Here is a 20,812-nt window from a genome sequence, read left to right on the forward strand (position 1 = left end):
TCTGTTGTTGTTGTCTGTTGTTGTTGTTGTAATACATATGTGTTGTTGTTGTTGTTATACATATGTGTTGTCTGTTGTTGTTGTTATACATATGTGTTGTCTGTTGTTGTTGTTGTTGTTATACATATGTGTTGTCTGTTGTTGTTGTTGTTATGTTATATGTGTTGTCTGTTGTTGTTGTTGTTATACATATGTGTTGTCTGTTGTTGTTGTCTGTTGTTGTTGTCTGTCGTTGTTGTTGTTGTTGTTGTTGTTATACATATGTGTTGTTGTTGTTGTTATACATATGTGTTGTCTGTTGTTGTTATACATATGTGTTGTCTGTTGTTGTTATAATTGTTGTTGTTGTTATACATATGTGTTGTTGTTTGTTGTACATATATGTTGTCCTGTAATTGTTGTTGTTGTTGTTGTAATACATATGTGTCTGTGTCCTGTTGTTGTTGTTGTTGTTGTACATATGTGTTGTCTGTAATTGTTGTTGTTGTTGTTGTACATATGTTGTTGTTGTTGTAATTGTGGTGTCTGTTGTTGTTGTACATATGCTTGAATTGTCTGTAATTGTTGTTGTTGTTGTACATATGTGTTGTCTGTAATTGTTGTTGTTGTAATATATATGTGTTGTCTGTAATTGTTGTTGTTATACATATGTGTTGTCTGTAATTGTTGTTGTTGTTGTAATATATATGTGTTGTCTGTAATTGTTGTTGTTGTTGTTATACATATGTGTTGTCTGTAATTGTTGTTGTTGTTGTTATACATATGTGTTGTCTGTAATTGTTGTTGTTATACATATGTGTTGTCTGTAATTGTTGTTGTTGTTGTTATACACATGTGTTGTCTGTAATTGTTGTTGTTGTTGTTATACATATATGTTGTCTGTAATTGTTGTTGTTGTTGTTGTACATATGTGGTGTCTAATCGTTGTTGTTGTTGTTGTTATACACATGTGGTGTCTGTAATTGTTGTTGTTGTTGTTGTTGTTATACATATGTGGTGTCTGTAATTGTTGTTGTAGTTGTTGTTGTAATATAATATGTGTTGTCTGTAATTGTTGTTGTTGTTGTTATACACATGTGTTGTCTGTAATTGTTGTTGCTGCTGCAGGTGTTGTCTGTAATTGTTGTTGTTGCTGCTGCAGGTGTTGTCTGTAATTGTTGTTGTTGCTGCTGCAGGTGTTGTCTGTAATTGTTGTTGTTGCTGCTGCAGGTGTTGTCTGTAATTGTTGTTGTTGCTGCTGCAGGTATTTGTCTGTAATTGTTGTTGTTGCTGCTGCAGGTGTTGTCTGTAATTGTTGTTGCTGCAGGTGTTGTCTGTAATTGTTGTTGTTGTTGCAGGTGTTGTCTGTAATTGTTGTCGTTGCTGCTGCAGGTGTTGTCTGTAATTGTTGTTGATGCTGCTGCAGGTGTTGTCTGTAATTGTTGTTGTTGCTGCTGCAGGTCTTGTCTGTAATTGTTGTTGTTGCTGCTGCAGGTGTTGTCTGTAATTGTTGTTGTTGTTGCTGCAGGTGTTGTCTGTAATTGTTGTTGTTGCTGTTGCAGGTGTTGTCTATATTGTTGTTGCTGCAGGTGTTGTCTATAATTGTTGCTGTTGCAGGTGTTGTTCCAATTGTTGTTATGCAGGTGTTGTCTGTGGTGTTGCTGCTGCAGGTGTTGTCTGTATTGTTTTTGCTGCAGTCATTGTCTGTAATTGTTGTTGTTGCTGCTGCAGGTGTTGTCTGTAATTGTTGTTGTTGCTGCTGCAGGTGTTGTCTGTTGTTGTTGCTGCTGCAGGTGTTGTCTGTAATTGTTGTTGCTGCAGGTGTTGTCTGTAATTGTTGTTGCTGCAGGTGTTGTCTGTAATTGTTGTTGTTGCTGCTGCAGGTGTTGTCTGTAATTGTTGTTGATGCTGCTGCAGGTGTTGTCTGTAATTGTTGTTGTTGCTGCTGCAGGTGTTGTCTGTAATTGTTGTTGTTGCTGCTGCAGGTGTTGTCTGTTGTTGTTGCTGCTGCAGGTGTTGTCTGTAATTGTTGTTGCTGCAGGTGTTGTCTGTAATTGTTGTTGCTGCAGGTGTTGTCTGTAATTGTTGTTGTTGCTGCTGCAGGTCTTGTCTGTAATTGTTGTTGTTGCTGCTGCAGGTGTTGTCTGTAATTGTTGTTGTTGTTGCTGCAGGTGTTGTCTGTAATTGTTGTTGATGCTGCTGCAGGTGTTGTCTGTAATTGTTGTTGATGCTGCTGCAGGTGTTGTCTGTAATTGTTGTTGTTGCTGCTGCAGGTGTTGTCTGTAATTGTTGTTGCTGCAGGTGTTGTCTGTAATTGTTGTTGTTGCTGCTGCAGGTGTTGTCTGTAATTGTTGTTGTTTGCTACTGCAGGTGTTGCTGTAATTGTTGTTGTTGCTGCAGGTGTTGTCTGTAATTGTTGTTGTTGCTGCTGCAGGTGTTGTCTGTAATTGTTGTTGTTGCTGCTGCAGGTGTTGTCTGTAATTGTTGTTGTTGCTGCTGCAGGTGTTGTCTGTAATTGTTGTTGCTGCAGGTGTTGTCTGTAATTGTTGTTGTTTGCTGCAGGTGTTGTCTAATTGTTGTTGATGCTGCTGCAGGTGTTGTCTGTAATTGTTGTTGTTGCTGCTGCAGGTGTTGTCTATAATTGTTGTTGTTGCTGCTGCAGGTGTTGTCTGTAATTGTTGTTGCTGCAGGTGTTGTCTGTAATTGTTGTTGCTGCAGGTGTTGTCTGTAATTGTTGTTGTTGCTGCTGCAGGTCTTGTCTGTAATTGTTGTTGTTGCTGCTGCAGGTGTTGTCTGTAATTGTTGTTGTTGTTGCTGCAGGTGTTGTCTGTAATTGTTGTTGATGCTGCTGCAGGTGTTGTCTGTAATTGTTGTTGATGCTGCTGCAGGTGTTGTCTGTAATTGTTGTTGTTGCTGCTGCAGGTGTTGTCTGTAATTGTTGTTGTTGCTGCTGCAGGTGTTGTCTGTAATTGTTGTTGTTGCTGCTGCAGGTGTTGTCTGTAATTGTTGTTGTTGCTGCTGCAGGTGTTGTCTGTAATTGTTGTTGTTGCTGCTGCAGGTGTTTGGGACAGTGTGTCAGAGTGAGCCGCTGTTCTTCCTGGATAAGTATGATGACGGTCCAGTGAAGATGACCCACTGGCAATCAGAGGGACGGGAGGGATCCATTATAGTAGAACTGATGAAACAGGCCTCGACACCGCTCTGTCTGCTAACCACCTGGATGCTAACACTGTGGACCAGCCTCTGTAGTAGCAGGTAAGGGGGAGGGACGGGAGGGCTCCATTATAGTACTAACACTGTGGACCAGCCTCTGTAGTAGCAGGTAAGGGGTGTGTCAGTACCTGTCTGTCTGCTAACCACCCGGATGCTAACACTGTGGACCAGCCTCTGTAATAGCAGGTAAGGGGTATGTGTCAGTACCTGTCTGTCTGCTAACCACCTGGATACTAACACTGTGGACCAGCCTCTGTAGTAGCAGGTAAGAGTAACACTGTGGACCAGCCTCTGTAGTAGCAGGTAAGGGGTGTGTCAGTACCTGTCTGTCTGCTAACCACCCGGATGCTAACACTGTGGACCAGCCTCTGTAGTAGCAGGTAAGGGGGAGGGACGGGAGGGCTCCATTATAGTACTAACACTGTGGACCAGCCTCTGTAGTAGCAGGTAAGGGGTGTGTGTCAGTACCTGTCTGTCTGCTAACCACCTGGATACTAACACTGTGGACCAGCCTCTGTAGTAGCAGGTAAAGGGGGGGGGGTGTCAGTACCTGTCTGTCTGCTAACCACCTGGATGCTAACACTGTGGACCAGCCTCTGTAGTAGCAGGTAAGGGGTGTGTGTCAGTACCTGTCTGTCTGCTAACCACCTGGATACTAACACTGTGGACCCTGTACGTTCGTCAGTTGCAACTCTTTGTGTGCCAAGAGACACTGACCCAGTTTGCCTGCCTGCCTGCCTGCCTGCCTGCCTGCCTGCCTGCCTGCCTGCCTGCCTGCCTGCCTGCCTCCCTCCCTCCCTCCCTCCCTCCCTCCCTCCCTCCCTCCCTGCCCAGGATATTGAATCTGTCTGTCTGTCTGTCTCCCCAGGATATTGAATGTGCCTGTCTGTCTCCCCAGGATATTGAATGTGTCTGTCTGTCTCCCCAGGATATTGAATGTGTCTGTCTGTCTCCCCAGGATATTGAATGTGTCTGTCTGTCTGTCTCCCAGGATATTGAATGTGCCTGTCTGTCTCCCCAGGATATTGAATGTGTCTGTCTGTCTGTCTCCCCAGGATATTGAATGTGTCTGTCTGTCTCCCCAGGATATTGAATGTGCCTGTCTGTCTCCCCAGGATATTGAATGTGCCTGTCTGTCTTCCCAGGATATTGAATGTGTCTGTCTGTCTCCCCAGGATATTGAATGTGTCTGTCTGTCTCTGTCTGTCTGTCTCCCCAGGATATTGAATGTGCCTGTCTGTCTCCCCAGGATATTGAATGTGCCTGTCTGTCTCCCCAGGATATTGAATGTGTCTGTCTGTCTCCCCAGGATATTGAATGTGCCTGTCTGTCTCCCCAGGATATTGAATGTGCCTGTCTGTCTCCCCAGGATATTGAATGTGCCTGTCTGTCTCCCCAGGATATTGAATGTGCCTGTCTGTCTCCCCAGGATATTGAATGTGTCTGTCTGTCTCCCCAGGATATTGAATGTGTCTGTCTGTCTCCCCAGGATATTGAATGTGTCTGTCTGTCTCCCCAGGATATTGAATGTGTCTGTCTGTCTGCCCAGGATATTGAATGTGCCTGTCTGTCTCCCCAGGATATTGAATGTGTCTGTCTGTCTCCCCAGGATATTGAATGTGTCTGTCTGTCTCCCCAGGATATTGAATGTGTCTGTCTGTCTCCCCAGGATATTGAATGTGCCTGTCTGTCTCCCCAGGATATTGAATGTGCCTGTCTGTCTCCCAGGATATTGAATGTGTCTGTCTGTCTCCCCAGGATATTGAATGTGTCTGTCTGTCTCCCCAGGATATTGAATGTGCCTGTCTGTCTCCCCAGGATATTGAATGTGCCTGTCTGTCTCCCCCAGGATATTGAATGTGCCTGTCTGTCTCCCCAGGATATTGAATGTGCCTGTCTGTCTCCCCAGGATATTGAATGTGCCTGTCTGTCTCCCCAGGATATTGAATGTGCCTGTCTGTCTCCCCAGGATATTGAATGTGCCTGTCTGTCTCCCCAGGATATTGAATGTGCCTGTCTGTCTCCCCAGGATATTGAATGTGCCTGTCTGTCTCCCCAGGATATTGAATGTGCCTGTCTGTCTCCCCAGGATATTGAATGTGCCTGTCTGTCTCCCCAGGATATTGAATGTGCCTGTCTGTCTCCCCAGGATATTGAATGTGTCTGTCTGTCTCCCCAGGATATTGAATGTGCCTGTCTGTCTCCCCAGGATATTGAATGTGCCTGTCTGTCTCCCCAGGATATTGAATGTGCACCCGATGAGGTTCATATCCAGTAAGTTGTCTACGTGTGTTCAGCTGAGCTACAGAACAGAACACCTTCAGACAGTCTGCTCTCCTACCAGAGCCACCGCACACAACCACTTCATGAGGTAGAGACCAAACACACACACACACACACACACACACACACACACACACACACACACACACACACACACACACACACACACACACACACACACACACACACACACACACACACACACACACACAGCCCCGTGGCAGACTGGCTACAAGATGGTATCTAACTCACCCCATTGCGTCTCAAATCGCACACTATTCCCTGTATAGTGCAGTGCATTTGACCAGAGCCCTATTGACCTCGGGTCAAAAGTAGTGACTCTCTCTCTTTCTCTCCACACAGGAAAGCCAATATCTTTGTGTCGTTCTTTGTGGATGTGTCTCTGGGCCTGCTGCTGGTGTCGTGGATGTATAGAGAGAACCGTATAGGCAAACTGGCCAACACACTGGTACCTGCTGCTGACGTAAGACATCATGGACAACAGTTCCCCGGTGCAAAAGCAATGTACAACAATTTAAACCTCATTTATAATCTGTCAGAGAGATTTTATTTAAAATAAAAAATGTCTTCAACAACGTTCAGTATCGAGAGGTGACTATTTCTGTATCGCTCAGTTGACTCTAGTTACATTACCACCTCCGTAAAACTCACATTGGTGACGATGAGCTTCAAATGAAATCACGTTGCCACATTATCAAGAGGTTCAGGGTCGTTTTTTGCCCTACGAAATATCCCCTCAATATCCAACCCAATATCCCCTTCAATGTCCAACCCAATATCCCCCTAGAATATCCCCCTAGAATATCCCCCTCAATATCCAACCCAATATCCCCCTAGAATATCTCCCTCAATATCCAACTACAATAACCCCCTAGAATAACCCCCTTAATATCCAACCCAATATCCCCCTAGAATAACCCCCTCAATATCCCCCTAGAATTACCCCCTCAATATCCAACCCAATATCCCCCTTAATATCTCCCTCAATATCCAACTACAATAACCCCTTAATATCCAACCCAATATCCCCTAGAATAACCCCTCAAAACCCCCTAGAATTACCCCCTCAATATCCAACCCGATATCCCCATCAATATCCAACCCAATATCCCCCTAGAATATCCCCCTAGAATAACCCCCTCAATATCCCCCTAGAATATCCCCCCCTCAATATCCAACCCAATATCCCCTAGAATATCCCCTAGAATATCCCCATCAATATCCAACCCAATATCCCCCTAGAATATCCCCCTAGAATAACCCCCTCAATATCCCCTAGAATATCCCCTAGAATAACCCCCTCAATATCCAACCCAATATCCCCCTAGAATAACCCCCTCAATATCCAACCCAATATCCCCTAGAATATCCCCTCAATGTCCAACCCAATATCCCCTAGAATAACCCCTCAATATCCCCCTCAATATCCAACCCAATATTCCCCTAGAATAACCCCCTCAATATCCCCTAAATATCCAACCCAATAACCCCCTCAATATCCAACCCAATATCCCCTAGAATAACCCCCTCAATGTCCAACCCAATATCCCCTAGAATAATCCCCTCAATATCCAACCCAATATCCCCTCAATGTCCAACCCAATATCCCCTAGAATATCCCCCTCAATGTCCAACCCAATATCCCCTAGAATAATCCCCTCAATATCCAACCCAATATCCCCTTCAATATCCAACCCAATATCCCCTAGAATAACCCCCTCAATGTCCAACCCAATATCCCCTCAATAACCCCCTCAATATCCAACCCAATATCCCCCTTAATATCCAACCCAATATCCCCTAGAATAACCCCCTCAATATCCCCCTAGAATTACCCCCTCAATATCCAACCCAATATCCCCCTTAATATCTCCCTCAATATCCAACTAGAATAACCCCCTTAATATCCAACCCAATATCCCCCTAGAATAACCCCCTCAATATCCCCCTAGAATTACCCCCTCAATATCCAACCCAATATCCCCCTAGAATAACCCCCTCAATATCCAACCCAATATCCCCCTAGAATAACCCCCTCAATATCCCCTAGAATAACCCCCTCAATATCCCCCTAGAATAACCCCCTCAATATCCCCCTAGAATTACCCCCTCAATATCAACCCAATATCCCCTAGAATAACCCCCTCAATATCCAACCCAATATCCCCCTAGAATAACCCCCTCAATATCCCCTAGAATTACCCCCTCAATATCCAACCCAATATCCCCTAGAATAACCCCCTCAATGTCCAACCCAATATCCCCTAGAATAACCCCCTCAATATCCAACCCAATAACCCCCTCAATAACCCCCTCAATATCTCCCTCGATATCCCCTCAATATCCAACCCAATATCCCCCTCAATATCCAACCCAATATCCCCCTCAATATCCAACCCAATATCCCCCTCAATATCCAACCCAATATCCCCTAGAATTACCCCTAAATAACCCCCTCAATATCTCCCTTGATATCCCCTCAATATCTCCCTCGATAACCCCCTCAATAACCCCCTCAATATCTCCCTCGACATCCCCCTAAATAATCTATCTCTGAGTATGTGTGCTGATCTAGGATCAGTTTTGCCTTTTAGATCACAAGGAATAAGATAACATGGACCAAGGGGAGCTGATACATACGGCCCCACGTCCCTCCTGTCCATTATAATCATATACATTATGATCTAGGATCTGGTCCTCCTCTCCATTATAGTCATATTCATTATGATCTAGGATCAGGTCCTCCTGTCCATTATAATCATATTCATTATGATCTAGGATCAGGTCCTCCTGTCCATTATAATCATATTCATTATGATCTAGGATCAGGTCCCATTATAATCATGTTCATTATGATCTAGGATCAGGTCCCTCCTGTCCATTATAATCATATACATTATGATCTAGGATCAGGTCCTCCTCTCCATTATAATCATATTCATTATGATCTAGGATCAGGTCCTCCTGTCCATGTAATCTGATTCATTATGATCTAGGATCAGGTCCCTCCTGTCCATTATAATCATATTCATTATGATCTAGGATCAGTCCCTCCTGTCCATTATAATCATATACATTATGATCTAGGATCAGGTCCTCCTGTCCATTATAATCATGTTCATTATGATCTAGGATCAGGTCCTCCTGTCCATTATAATCATATTCATTATGATCTAGGATCAGGTCCCTCCTGTCCATTATAATCATATACATTATGATCTAGGATCAGGTCCCTCCTGTCCATTATAATCATATTCATTATGATCTAGGATCAGGTCCTCCTCTCCATTATAATCATATTCATTATGATCTAGGATCAGGTCCCATTATAATCATGTTCATTATGATCTAGGATCAGGTCCCTCCTGTCCATTATAATCATATTCATTATGATCTAGGATCAGGTCCCTCCTGTCCATTATAATCATATTCATTATGATCTAGGATCAGGTCCCCCTGTCCATTATAATCATATTCATTATGATCTAGGATCAGGTCCTCCTCTCCATTATAGTCATATTCATTATGATCTAGGATCAGGTCCTCCTGTCCATTATAATCATATTCATTATGATCTAGGATCAGGTCCTCCTGTCCATTATAATCATATTCATTATGATCTAGGATCAGGTCCCATTATAATCATGTTCATTATGATCTAGGATCAGGTCCCTCCTGTCCATTATAATCATATACATTATGATCTAGGATCAGGTCCTCCTCTCCATTATAATCATATTCATTATGATCTAGGATCAGGTCCTCCTGTCCATGTAATCTGATTCATTATGATCTAGGATCAGGTCCCTCCTGTCCATTATAATCATATTCATTATGATCTAGGATCAGTCCCTCCTGTCCATTATAATCATATACATTATGATCTAGGATCAGGTCCTCCTGTCCATTATAATCATGTTCATTATGATCTAGGATCAGGTCCTCCTGTCCATTATAATCATATTCATTATGATCTAGGATCAGGTCCCTCCTGTCCATTATAATCATATACATTATGATCTAGGATCAGGTCCCTCCTGTCCATTATAATCATATTCATTATGATCTAGGATCAGGTCCTCCTCTCCATTATAATCATATTCATTATGATCTAGGATCAGGTCCCATTATAATCATGTTCATTATGATCTAGGATCAGGTCCCTCCTGTCCATTATAATCATATTCATTATGATCTAGGATCAGGTCCCTCCTGTCCATTATAATCATATTCATTATGATCTAGGATCAGGTCCCCCTGTCCATGTAATCTGATTCATTATGATCTAGGATCAGGTCCCCCTGTCCATGTAATCTGATTCATTATGATCTAGGATCAGGTCCCCCTGTCCATGTAATCTGATTCATTATGATCTAGGATCAGGTCCCATTATAATCATGTTCATTATGATCTAGGATCAGGTCCTCCTCTCCATGTAATCTGATTCATTATGATCTAGGATCAGGTCCTCCTCTCCATTATAATCATATTCATTATGATCTAGGATCAGGTCCCTCCTGTCCATTATAATCATATTCATTATGATCTAGGATCAGGTCCTCCTGTCCATGTAATCTGATTCATTATGATCTAGGATCAGGTCCCCCTGTCCATGTAATCTGATTCATTATGATCTAGGATCAGGTCCCCCTGTCCATGTAATCTGATTCATTATGATCTAAAAGGCTAAACTGATCCTAGATCAGCTCTCTGAGACACTTTATAAATACAGCCCATAGTGTATATATTATAAGGTGAGACTAAATGTTGTTCTGTGATTTGTAAGCATGTAGCTAAGCTATGTATTGTTGTGTGTGTTGTTGTTAGTATGTAGCTAAGCTGTGTATTGTGTTTTGTTGTTAGCATGTAGCTAAGCTATGTATTGTTGTGTGTTTTGTTGTTAGCATGTAGCTAAAGAGCTGGAGGAGCTGTTGCAGTGGCTGATGGGAGCTCCAGCTGGTCTGAAGATGAACCGGGCTCTAGACCAGGTGTTAGGACGATTCTTCCTCTACCATATACACTTGTGGATCAGTGAGTCACACACACACACACACACCCATGCCCCTCCTCCACACACACACACACACACACACACCCATGCCCCTCCTCCACACACACACACACACACACACACCCATGCCCCTCCTCCACACACACACACACCCATGCCCCTCCTCCACACACACACACACACACCCATGCCCCTCCTCCACACACACACACACACACACCCATGCCCCTCCTCACACACACACACACACACACACACACACACACACACACACACACACACACACACACACACACACACACACACACCCATGGCCCTCCTCCACACACACACACACACACCCATGGCCCTCCTCCACAGACACAAACACCCATGACCCTCCTCCACACACACACACACACCCATGACCCTCCTCCACAGACACAAACACCCATGACCCTCCCCCACACACACACACACACACCCATGGCCCTCCTCCACACACACACCCATGACCCCTCCTCCACACACACACACACACACACACACACACACACACACACACACACACACACACACACACCACCCATGCCCCCTCCTACACACACACACACACACACACACACACACACACACATGGCCCTCCTCCACACACACATACACCCATGACCCTCCTCCACAGACACAAACACCCATGACCCTCCTCCACACACACACACACACACACACACACACACACACACACACACACACACACACACACACACACCCATGGCCCTCCCCTCCACACACACACACACCCATGGCCCTCCCTCCACACACACACACACCCATGACCCTCCTCCACAGACACAAACACCCATGACCCTCCTCACACACACACACACACACACACACCCATGGCCCTCCTCCACACACACACACCCATGGCCCTCCTCCACACACACACACCCATGGCCCTCCTCCACAGACACAAACACCCATGCCCCTCCTCCACACACACACACCCATGACCCACCTCCACACACACACACCCATGACCCTCCTCCACACACACACACCCATGACCCTCCTCCACACACACACACCCATGACCCTCCTCCACAGACACAAACACCCATGACCCTCCTCCACACACACACACACCCATGACCCTCCTCCACAGACACAAACACCCATGACCCTCCTCCACACACACACACCCATGACCCTCCTCCACACACACACACACACACACCCATGACCCTCCTCCACAGACACAAACACCCATGGCCCTCCTCCACACACACACACACCCATGGCCCTCCTCCACACACACACACACCCATGGCCCTCCTCCACACACACACACACCCATGGCCCTCCTCCACAGACACAAACACCCATGCCCCTCCTCCACACACACACACCCATGACCCACCTCCACACACACACACCCATGACCCTCCTCCACACACACACACCCATGACCCTCCTCCACACACACACACCCATGACCCTCCTCCACAGACACAAACACCCATGACCCTCTTCCACACACCCACACACCCATGACCCTCCTCCACAGACACAAACACCCATGGCCCTCCTCCACACACACACACACCCATGGCCCTCCTCCTCCACACACACACACCCATGGCCCTCCTCCACACACACACACCCATGGCCCTCCTCCACACACACACACCCATGGCCCTCCTCCACACACAAACACCCATGGCCCTCCTCCACACACACACACACCCATGACCCTCCTCCACACACACACACCCATGGCCCTCCTCCACACACACAAACACCCATGACCCTCCTCCACACACACAAACACCCATGGCCCTCCTCCACACACACACACCCATGGCCCTCCTCCACACACACACACCCATGGCCCTCCTCCACACACACACACCCATGACCCTCCTCCACACACAAACACCCATGGCCCTCCTCCACACACACACACCCATGACCCTCCTCCACACACACACACCCATGCCCTCCTCCACACACACCCATGGCCCTCCTCCACACACACACACCCATGACCCTCCTCCACACACAAACACCCATGGCCCTCCTCCACACACACACACCATGACCCTCCTCCACACACAAACACCCATGGCCCTCCTCCACACACACACACCCATGGCCCTCCTCCACACACACACACCCATGACCCTCCTCCACACACACACACCCATGGCCCTCCTCCACACACACACACCCATGACCCTCCTCCACACACACACACCCATGACCCTCCTCCACACACACACACCCATGGCCCTCCTCCACAGACACACACCCATGACCCTCCTCCACACACACACACACCCATGACCCTCCTCCACACACACACACCCATGACCCTCCTCCACACACACACCCATGACCCTCCTCCACACACACACACCCATGGCCCTCCTCCACACACACACACACCCATGACACTCCTCCACGCACACACACCCATGGCCCTCCTCCACACACACACACCCATGACCCTCCTCCACACACACACACTCATGACCCTCCTCCACACACACACACCCATGGCCCTCCTCCACAGACACACACACCCATGACCCACCTCCACACACCCATGACCCTCCTCCACACACACACACCCATGGCCCTCCTCCACAGACACACACACCCATGGCCCTCCTCCACAGACACACACACCCATGACCCTCCTCCACACACACACACACCCATGACCCTCCTCCACACACACACACACCCATGACCCTCCTCCACACACACACACACCCATGACCCTCCTCCTCCTCCTCTCTGCAGGCTACATTCACCTGATGTCTCCGTTCGTTGAGATGATTCTGTGGTACGTGGGTCTGTCTGCCTGCCTGGGCTTGACCTTTGCCCTCTCCCTGCTCTCTGACATCACCGCCCTGCTCACCTTCCACATCTACTGTTTCTACGTCTATGGAGCCAGGTGAGAAGAGACCGGTCACTAACCCTGCTATATCTACTGTTTCTATGTCTATGGAGCCAGGTGAGAAGAGACCGGTCACTAACCCTGCTATATCTACTGTTTCTATGTCTATGGAGCCAGGTGAGAAGAGACCAGCACCGTCACGATGCCTCCCAAAAGTGCACCACGTTTGACCTTAGTGCACTATAAAGGGAATACCCTATGAGCTCTAGTCAGAAGAGGTGCACTACGGAGAGGATAGGGTCCCATTCGGGATATAGACATTGAGTCTCCAGTGTAGTTTGGCAGGTTAACACGCCATGAGAGTAAGAATGACCACATATTTGAATCTTCTTCTTCCTAAAGCCTCACGTTGCGCCGGATGTCACGAATTTCAATCGGGACGTGCTCATCGAAGTGGAAACGTAACCCCCTTGCGGTTGAAGGTTCCGTTGAAAGACAGACTTTTTTCAAACTTTTGCGTCCTCTTCAGTTCGTCGAAGAACATGTTTATTATCAGCTGAAACTGATATTTATCCTGTTTAAAAAAAAAAAAAATGTCATATTCTTCCAAAATAAATACGATCCCTGACGAGATAGGCTCTGCTCAATCTTGCGTTATAAACACTACACTTGACTTGTCAGTTCAGTAGCGGAGCAAAACGCCGTGAAGATGACGTACGACGTAATGAGACACGTCGCGATGGAAACACGACCCACTGCCGCAAAGGTGACTCGTCAGTGTAGCCTAGTGATGCGAACAAGCGGATATTTTAGGTGAACGAAACCGAATTGCATCATGAGAGAGCTGTTCATTTACTCCCTAATGTGCATACTGGTAGGCTACTACTGATTTTTAGCGATTCTCTTCAGATAAATTGTGAAAACATTCGATGAAGATGTTGAGTACCTCACTGCAAGGAACAATAAGTAGTAGAGCCTTATTCTGGTCCAAAATATGATTTTTAAAAAACAAACAGATTGAAGGTTATAAAAGCTGATGTCATGATACTTCAGGTTATTGGTCTACTGATGTGATTTAAAGTGTTGGCAATGGAGTAAATCAACTGCTGCTTTCTGTGAAACAAAGCCCATGTTTAACACCTGCTTCAATCATCAGTCACACCTGTTGGTCTATTCGTGGGCTCTGACTGTATAAAGATGGGGTTCCCCATCTGGCAGGGGTACGGGGGACCTCCCCTGAAAATATTTACATTTTAAAAACTTTTATGGGATATTGTGTGTAGATTGAGGGGGATGTTTTTAAGGCTGTAATGTAACAACATGTGGAAAAGTCAAGGGGTCTGAATACATTGTGAAGGCTCTGTACCTCTCAGCCCTGTGAACATTATGGTGACGTGTTAACTCTTTCCCCTTTACTAATGGATGTGTGAGGAGCTCTCAGCATGTCATTTACAGACTTATTAAATGTGTATGAAGGCTAAAAATATCTTCCTTCTCTCACCTCCATCCTCCCTCTCACTCTCCATCCTTCTTTCTCTATCCCTCCCCCTCTCCGCCCTGCTCTTCCCCCTCCTTTCCCTTTCGTCTCCCCATCCCTCATTCCCCTCCCCATCACTCATTCCCCTCCCCCCTCTCCCCTCCACTCTCTTCCCCCTCCTGCTCCCTTTCCCTCTGTCCCCTCTTCCCCCTACCTCCCTTTCCTCTCACCATCTCTCATCTCCCTTCTCTCTCTCTCTCTCCCTCTCTCTCTCTCCCTCTCTCCCCCTCGTCTCTGTCTCTCTCTCTCCCCTCGTCTCTGTCTCTCTCTCCCCTCGTCTCTGTCTCTCTCTCCCTCGTCTCTGTCTCTCTCTCCCCCCTCGTCTCTGTCTCTCTCTCCTCGTCTCTGTCTCTCTCTCCCCCTCGTCTCTCTCTCCCCTCTCGTCTCTCTCTCCCCTCTCGTCTCTCTCTCCCTCTCGTCTCTTCTCCCCTTTCCTCTCTCTCCCTTCCCTCGTCTTTCCCTCCCTCGTCTCTCTCCCTCCTTCTCTCTCCCCTCCCTTGTCTCTCTCCCCTCCCTCGTCTCTCTCCCCCTCCTCTCTCTTCCTCCCCTCGTCTCTCTCTCCCCCTCCTCCTCTCTATCTCTCCCTCCTCTCTCCTCTCCCCTCCTCCTCCTCTCTACTACTCTCTCTCTCCCCCTCCTCTCTCTCTATCTCTCTCTCTCTCTCCCCTCCTCGTCTCTCTCTCTCTCCCTCCTCCTCTCTCTCCCCCTCCTCCTCTCTATCTTTTTCTGTCTCTCTCTCTCTCCCCTCCTCTCTCTCCCTCCCCTCCTCCTCTCTCTACTCCTCTCTCTCCCTCCTCCTCTCTCTCTCTCCCTCCTCTCTCTCCCCTCCTCCTCTCTCTCCCCCTCCTCCTCTCTATCTCTCTCTCTCTCTCCCCCTCCTCTCTCTCTCTCTCCCCCTCTCTCTCTCTCTCTCCTCCCTCCTCTCTCTCCCCCTCCTCTCTCTCCCCTCCTCCTCTCTATCTCTCTCTCTCTCCCCCTCCCTCTCTCTCTATCTCCTCCCCTCCTCTCTCTCCTCCTCCTCTCTCTCCTCCACTCCTCTCTCTCCCTCCTCTCTCTCTCCCACCTCTCTCTCTCCCCCTCCTCTCTCTCTCTCTCTCCCCCCCCTCCTCTCTCTCCCCCTCCTCCTCTCTCTCCCCCTCCTCTCTATCTCTCTCTCCCCCTCCTCTCTCTCTCTCTCTCCTCCTCCTCTCTCTCTCCCCCTCCTCTCTCTCTCTCCCCTCCTCTCTCTCTCTCCCCCTCCTCTCTCTCTCTCCCCCTCCTCCTCTCTCTCTCTCTCTCTCTCTCCCCCTCCTCTCTCTCTCCCTCCCTCTCTACTCTCTCTCTCTCCAGGCTGTATTGTATGACAGTATATGGTCTGTCCTCTCTGTGGAGGCTGTTCAGGGGGAAGAAATGGAATGTCCTCAGACAGAGAGTAGACTCCTGCTCTTATGACCTGGACCAGGTAGTCACACACCTATTACACACACACACACACACACACACCTATCACACACACACACACACACACACACACACACACACACACCTATTACACACACACACACACACACACACACACACACACACACACACACACACACACACACACACACACACACACACACACACACACACACACACACACACACACACACACACACACACACACACCTGTTACACACACACCTATTACACACCTATTACACACACACCTATTACACACACACACACACCCCTATTACACACACACACACACACCCTATTACACACACACACACACACCCTATTACACACACACACACACACACACACACACACACACACACACACACACACACACACACACACACACACACACACACACACACACACACACCACACACACACACCTATTACACACACACACACACCTATTACACACACACACACACCTATTACACACACACACACACCTATTACACACACACACACCTATTACACACACACACACTATTACACACACACACACACACACACACACACACACACACACACACACACACACACACACACACACACACACACACACACACACACACACACACACACACACACACACACCTATTACACACACACACACACACACACACACACACACACACACACACACACCTATTACACACACACACACACACATTACACACACACACACACACACACACACACACACACACACACACACACACACACACCTATTACACACACACACCATTACACACACACACACACACCTATTACACACACACACACACACACACACACACACACACACACACACACACACACACACACACACACACACACACACACACACACACACACACACACACACACACACACACACACACACACACACACCTATTACACACACACACACACACCTATTACACACACACACACACACACACACACACACACACACACACACACACACACACACACACACACACACACACACACACACACCTATTACACACACACACACACACCTATTACACACACACACATTTGTTACAGTGAACTAATTTGTGTGTATTTGTTATAGTGAACTAACGTGTGTATTTTTTACAGTGAACTAACGTGTGTGTATTTGTTACAGTGAACTGATGTGTGTATTTGTTACAGTGAAGTAATGTGTGTGTATTTGTTACAGTGAACTGATGTGTGTATTTGTTACAGTGAACTGAAGTGTGTGTATTTGTTACAGTGAACTGAAGTGTGTGTATTTGTTACAGTGAACTAACGTGTGTGTATTTGTTACAGTGAAGTAATGTGTGTGTATTTGTTACAGTGAACTGATGTGTGTGTATTTGTTACAGTGAACTGATGTGTGTGTATTTGTTACAGTGAACTGATGTGTGTATTTGTTACAGTGAACTGAAGTGTGTGTATTTGTTACAGTGAACTAACGTGTGTATTTGTTACAGTGAACTAACGTGTGTATTTGTTACAGTGAACTGATGTGTGTATTTGTTACAGTGAACTGATGTGTGTATTTGTTACAGTGAACTAACGTGTGTATTTGTTACAGTGAACTGAAGTGTGTATTTGTTACAGTGAACTGAAGTGTGTATTTGTTACAGTGAACTAACGTGTGTGTATTTGTTACAGTGAACTGATGTGTGTATTTGTTACAGTGAAGTAATGTGTGTATTTGTTATAGTGAACTAACGTGTGTGTATTTGTTACAGTGAACTGAAGTGTGTGTATTTGTTACAGTGAACTGACGTGTGTGTATTTGTTACAGTGAACTAACGTGTGTATTTGTTACAGTGAACTAACGTGTGTATTTGTTACAGTGAACTGAAGTGTGTATTTGTTACAGTGAACTAACGTGTGTATTTGTTACAATGAACTGATGTGTGTGTATTTGTTACAGTGAACTGATGTGTGTGTATTTGTTACAGTGAACTAACGTGTGTATTTGTTACAGTGAACTGAAGTGTGTATTTGTTACAGTGAACTGATGTGTGTGTATTTGTTACAGTGAACTGATGTGTGTATTTGTTACAGTGAACTAACGTGTGTGTATTTGTTACAGTGAACTAACGTGTGTGTATTTGTTACAGTGAACTAAAGTGTGTGTATTTGTTACAGTGAACTAACGTGTGTATTTGTTACAGTGAACTGATGTGTGTATTTGTTACAGTGAACTGATGTGTGTGTATTTTGTTACAGTGAACTGATGTGTGTATTTGTTACAGTGAACTAACGTGTGTGTATTTGTTACAGTGAACTAATGTGTGTGTATTTGTTACAGTGAACTAAAGTGTGTGTATTTGTTACAGTGAACTGATGTGTGTGTATTTGTTACAGTGAACTGATGTGTGTGTATTTGTTACAGTGAACTAATGTGTGTGTATTTGTTACAGTGAACTAATGTGTGTGTATTTGTTACAGTGAACTAAAGTGTGTGTATTTGTTACAGTGAACTAAAGTGTGTGTATTTGTTACAGTGAACTGAAGTGTGTATTTGTTACAGTGAACTAATGTGTGTGTATTTGTTACAGTGAACTGAAGTGTGTGTATTTGTTACAGTGAACTGAAAGTGTGTGTATTTGTTACAGTGAACTAATGTGTGTGTATTTGTTACAGTGAACTAATGTGTGTGTGTATTTGTTACAGTGAACTAATGTGTGTGTATTTGTTACAGTGAACTGAGTGTGTGTATTTGTTACAGTGAACTAACATGTGTATTTGTTACAGTGAACTGATGTGTGTGTATTTGTTACAGTGAACTAACGTGTGTGTATTTGTTACAGTGAACTAAAGTGTGTGTATTTGTTACAGTGAACTAAAGTGTGTGTATTTGTTACAGTGAACTAAAGTGTGTGTATTTGTTACAGTGAACTGAAGTGTGTATTTGTTACAGTGAACTAATGTGTGTGTATTTGTTACAGTGAACTAAAGTGTGTGTATTTGTTACAGTGAACTGACGTGTGTTGTTTTCTAGTTGTTCATAGGGACGTTACTCTTCACCATCCTGCTGTTCCTCCTGCCAACCACAGCTCTATACTACCTAGTGTTTACCCTGGTGAGAACACACAGAGGCACTTTAATCCCCTCTCCATCCATGTCTGTCTGTCTGTTCCTCCTGCCAACCACAGCTCTATACTACCTAGTGTTTACCCTGGTGAGAACACACACAGAGGCACTTTAATCCCTCTCCATCCATGTCTGTCTGTCTGTTCCTCCTGCCAACCACAGCTCTATACTACCTAGTGTTTACCCTGGTGAGAACACACACAGAGGCACTTTAATCCTCTCCATCCATGTCTGTCTGTCTGTTCCTCCTGCCAACCACAGCTCTATACTACCTAGTGTTTACCCTGGTGAGAACACACAGAGGCACTTTAATCCCCTCTCCATCCATGTCTGTCTGTCTGTTCCTCCTGCCAACCATAGCTACCTAGTGTTTACCCCAGAGAACACACAGAGGCACTATCCTAGTGCTTTATACTACTCTGGTGGTGAGAACACACACAGGGGCACTTTAATCCCCCTCCATCCATGCCTGTCTGTCTGTTCCTCCTGCCAACCACAGCTCTATACTACCTAGTGTTTACCCTGGTGAGAACACAAAGAGGCACTTTAATCCTCTCATCCATGTCTGTCTGTCTGTTCCTCCTGCCAACCACAGTCTACTACCTAGTGTTTGCCCTGGTCAATCCCCTCTCCATCCATGCCTGTCTGTCTGTTCCTCTGTCTGTCTGTTTACCCTGGTCTTTAATCCCCTCTCCATCCATGTCTGTCTGTCTGTCTGTCTGTCTGTCTGTCTGTCTGTCTGTCTCTGTCTGTCTGTCTGTCTGTCTGTTTCTTCTGTCTGTCTGTCTGTCGTTTCTCTGTCTGTCTGTCATCTTCTGTTTCTCTCTGTCTGTCTGTTTCTCTCTGTCTGTCTGTCTGTCTGTTCTCTCTCTCTCTAGCTCCGCCTGGTGGTAGTAATGTTCCAGGAGTTCTCCACCCAGTGTTGACTTCATCAACTCCTTCCCTCTGTTCGCCATGGCCTCCGACTCTTCAGATCCTACAGACTGGCAGGTGGGAGGACCGTCTCCGCCAACATGTCTGTAGAAGAAATGTGCTTTAACACTTTGAGGAAGTGACTTTGCCGGGATATGAAACGACTTTGCTGGATATGAAACGCTTTGCCGATATGAAACGACTTTGCCGGTTTGCCTTTGTTGATATGACACTACTTTGTCGATATGAAACGACTTTGTCGATATGACACTACTTTGTCATATGAAACGACTTTGTCGATATGACACTATTTGTCGATAGAAAACGACTTTGTCGTATATGACACTACTTTGTCGATATGAAACGACTTTGTCGATATGACACTACTTTGCCGATATGACACTACTTT

The 20,812-nt window shown here is 46.0% G+C and overlaps 1 protein-coding gene across 1 annotated transcript; it reads left to right on the forward strand.

The window, feature by feature from the left end:
• Positions 1-3,019: 3,019 nt before the first annotated feature.
• LOC124029334 (phosphatidylinositol N-acetylglucosaminyltransferase subunit Q-like) lies at positions 3,020-20,417 on the forward strand (the record flags this gene model as incomplete). The annotated part of the gene is made up of 8 exons (XM_046341094.1): positions 3,020-3,234; positions 5,432-5,563; positions 5,839-5,959; positions 10,401-10,527; positions 13,295-13,448; positions 16,258-16,369; positions 19,400-19,480; positions 20,370-20,417. Coding segments are annotated over 8 exons (990 nt in total), but the record flags the coding sequence as incomplete, so codon positions are not given.
• Between the last annotated feature and the right edge of the window lie 395 nt (positions 20,418-20,812).

This window comes from Oncorhynchus gorbuscha, unplaced genomic scaffold, assembly GCF_021184085.1.
Source record: "Oncorhynchus gorbuscha isolate QuinsamMale2020 ecotype Even-year unplaced genomic scaffold, OgorEven_v1.0 Un_scaffold_6157, whole genome shotgun sequence".
In the NCBI taxonomy this organism is placed as follows: domain Eukaryota; kingdom Metazoa; phylum Chordata; class Actinopteri; order Salmoniformes; family Salmonidae; genus Oncorhynchus; species Oncorhynchus gorbuscha.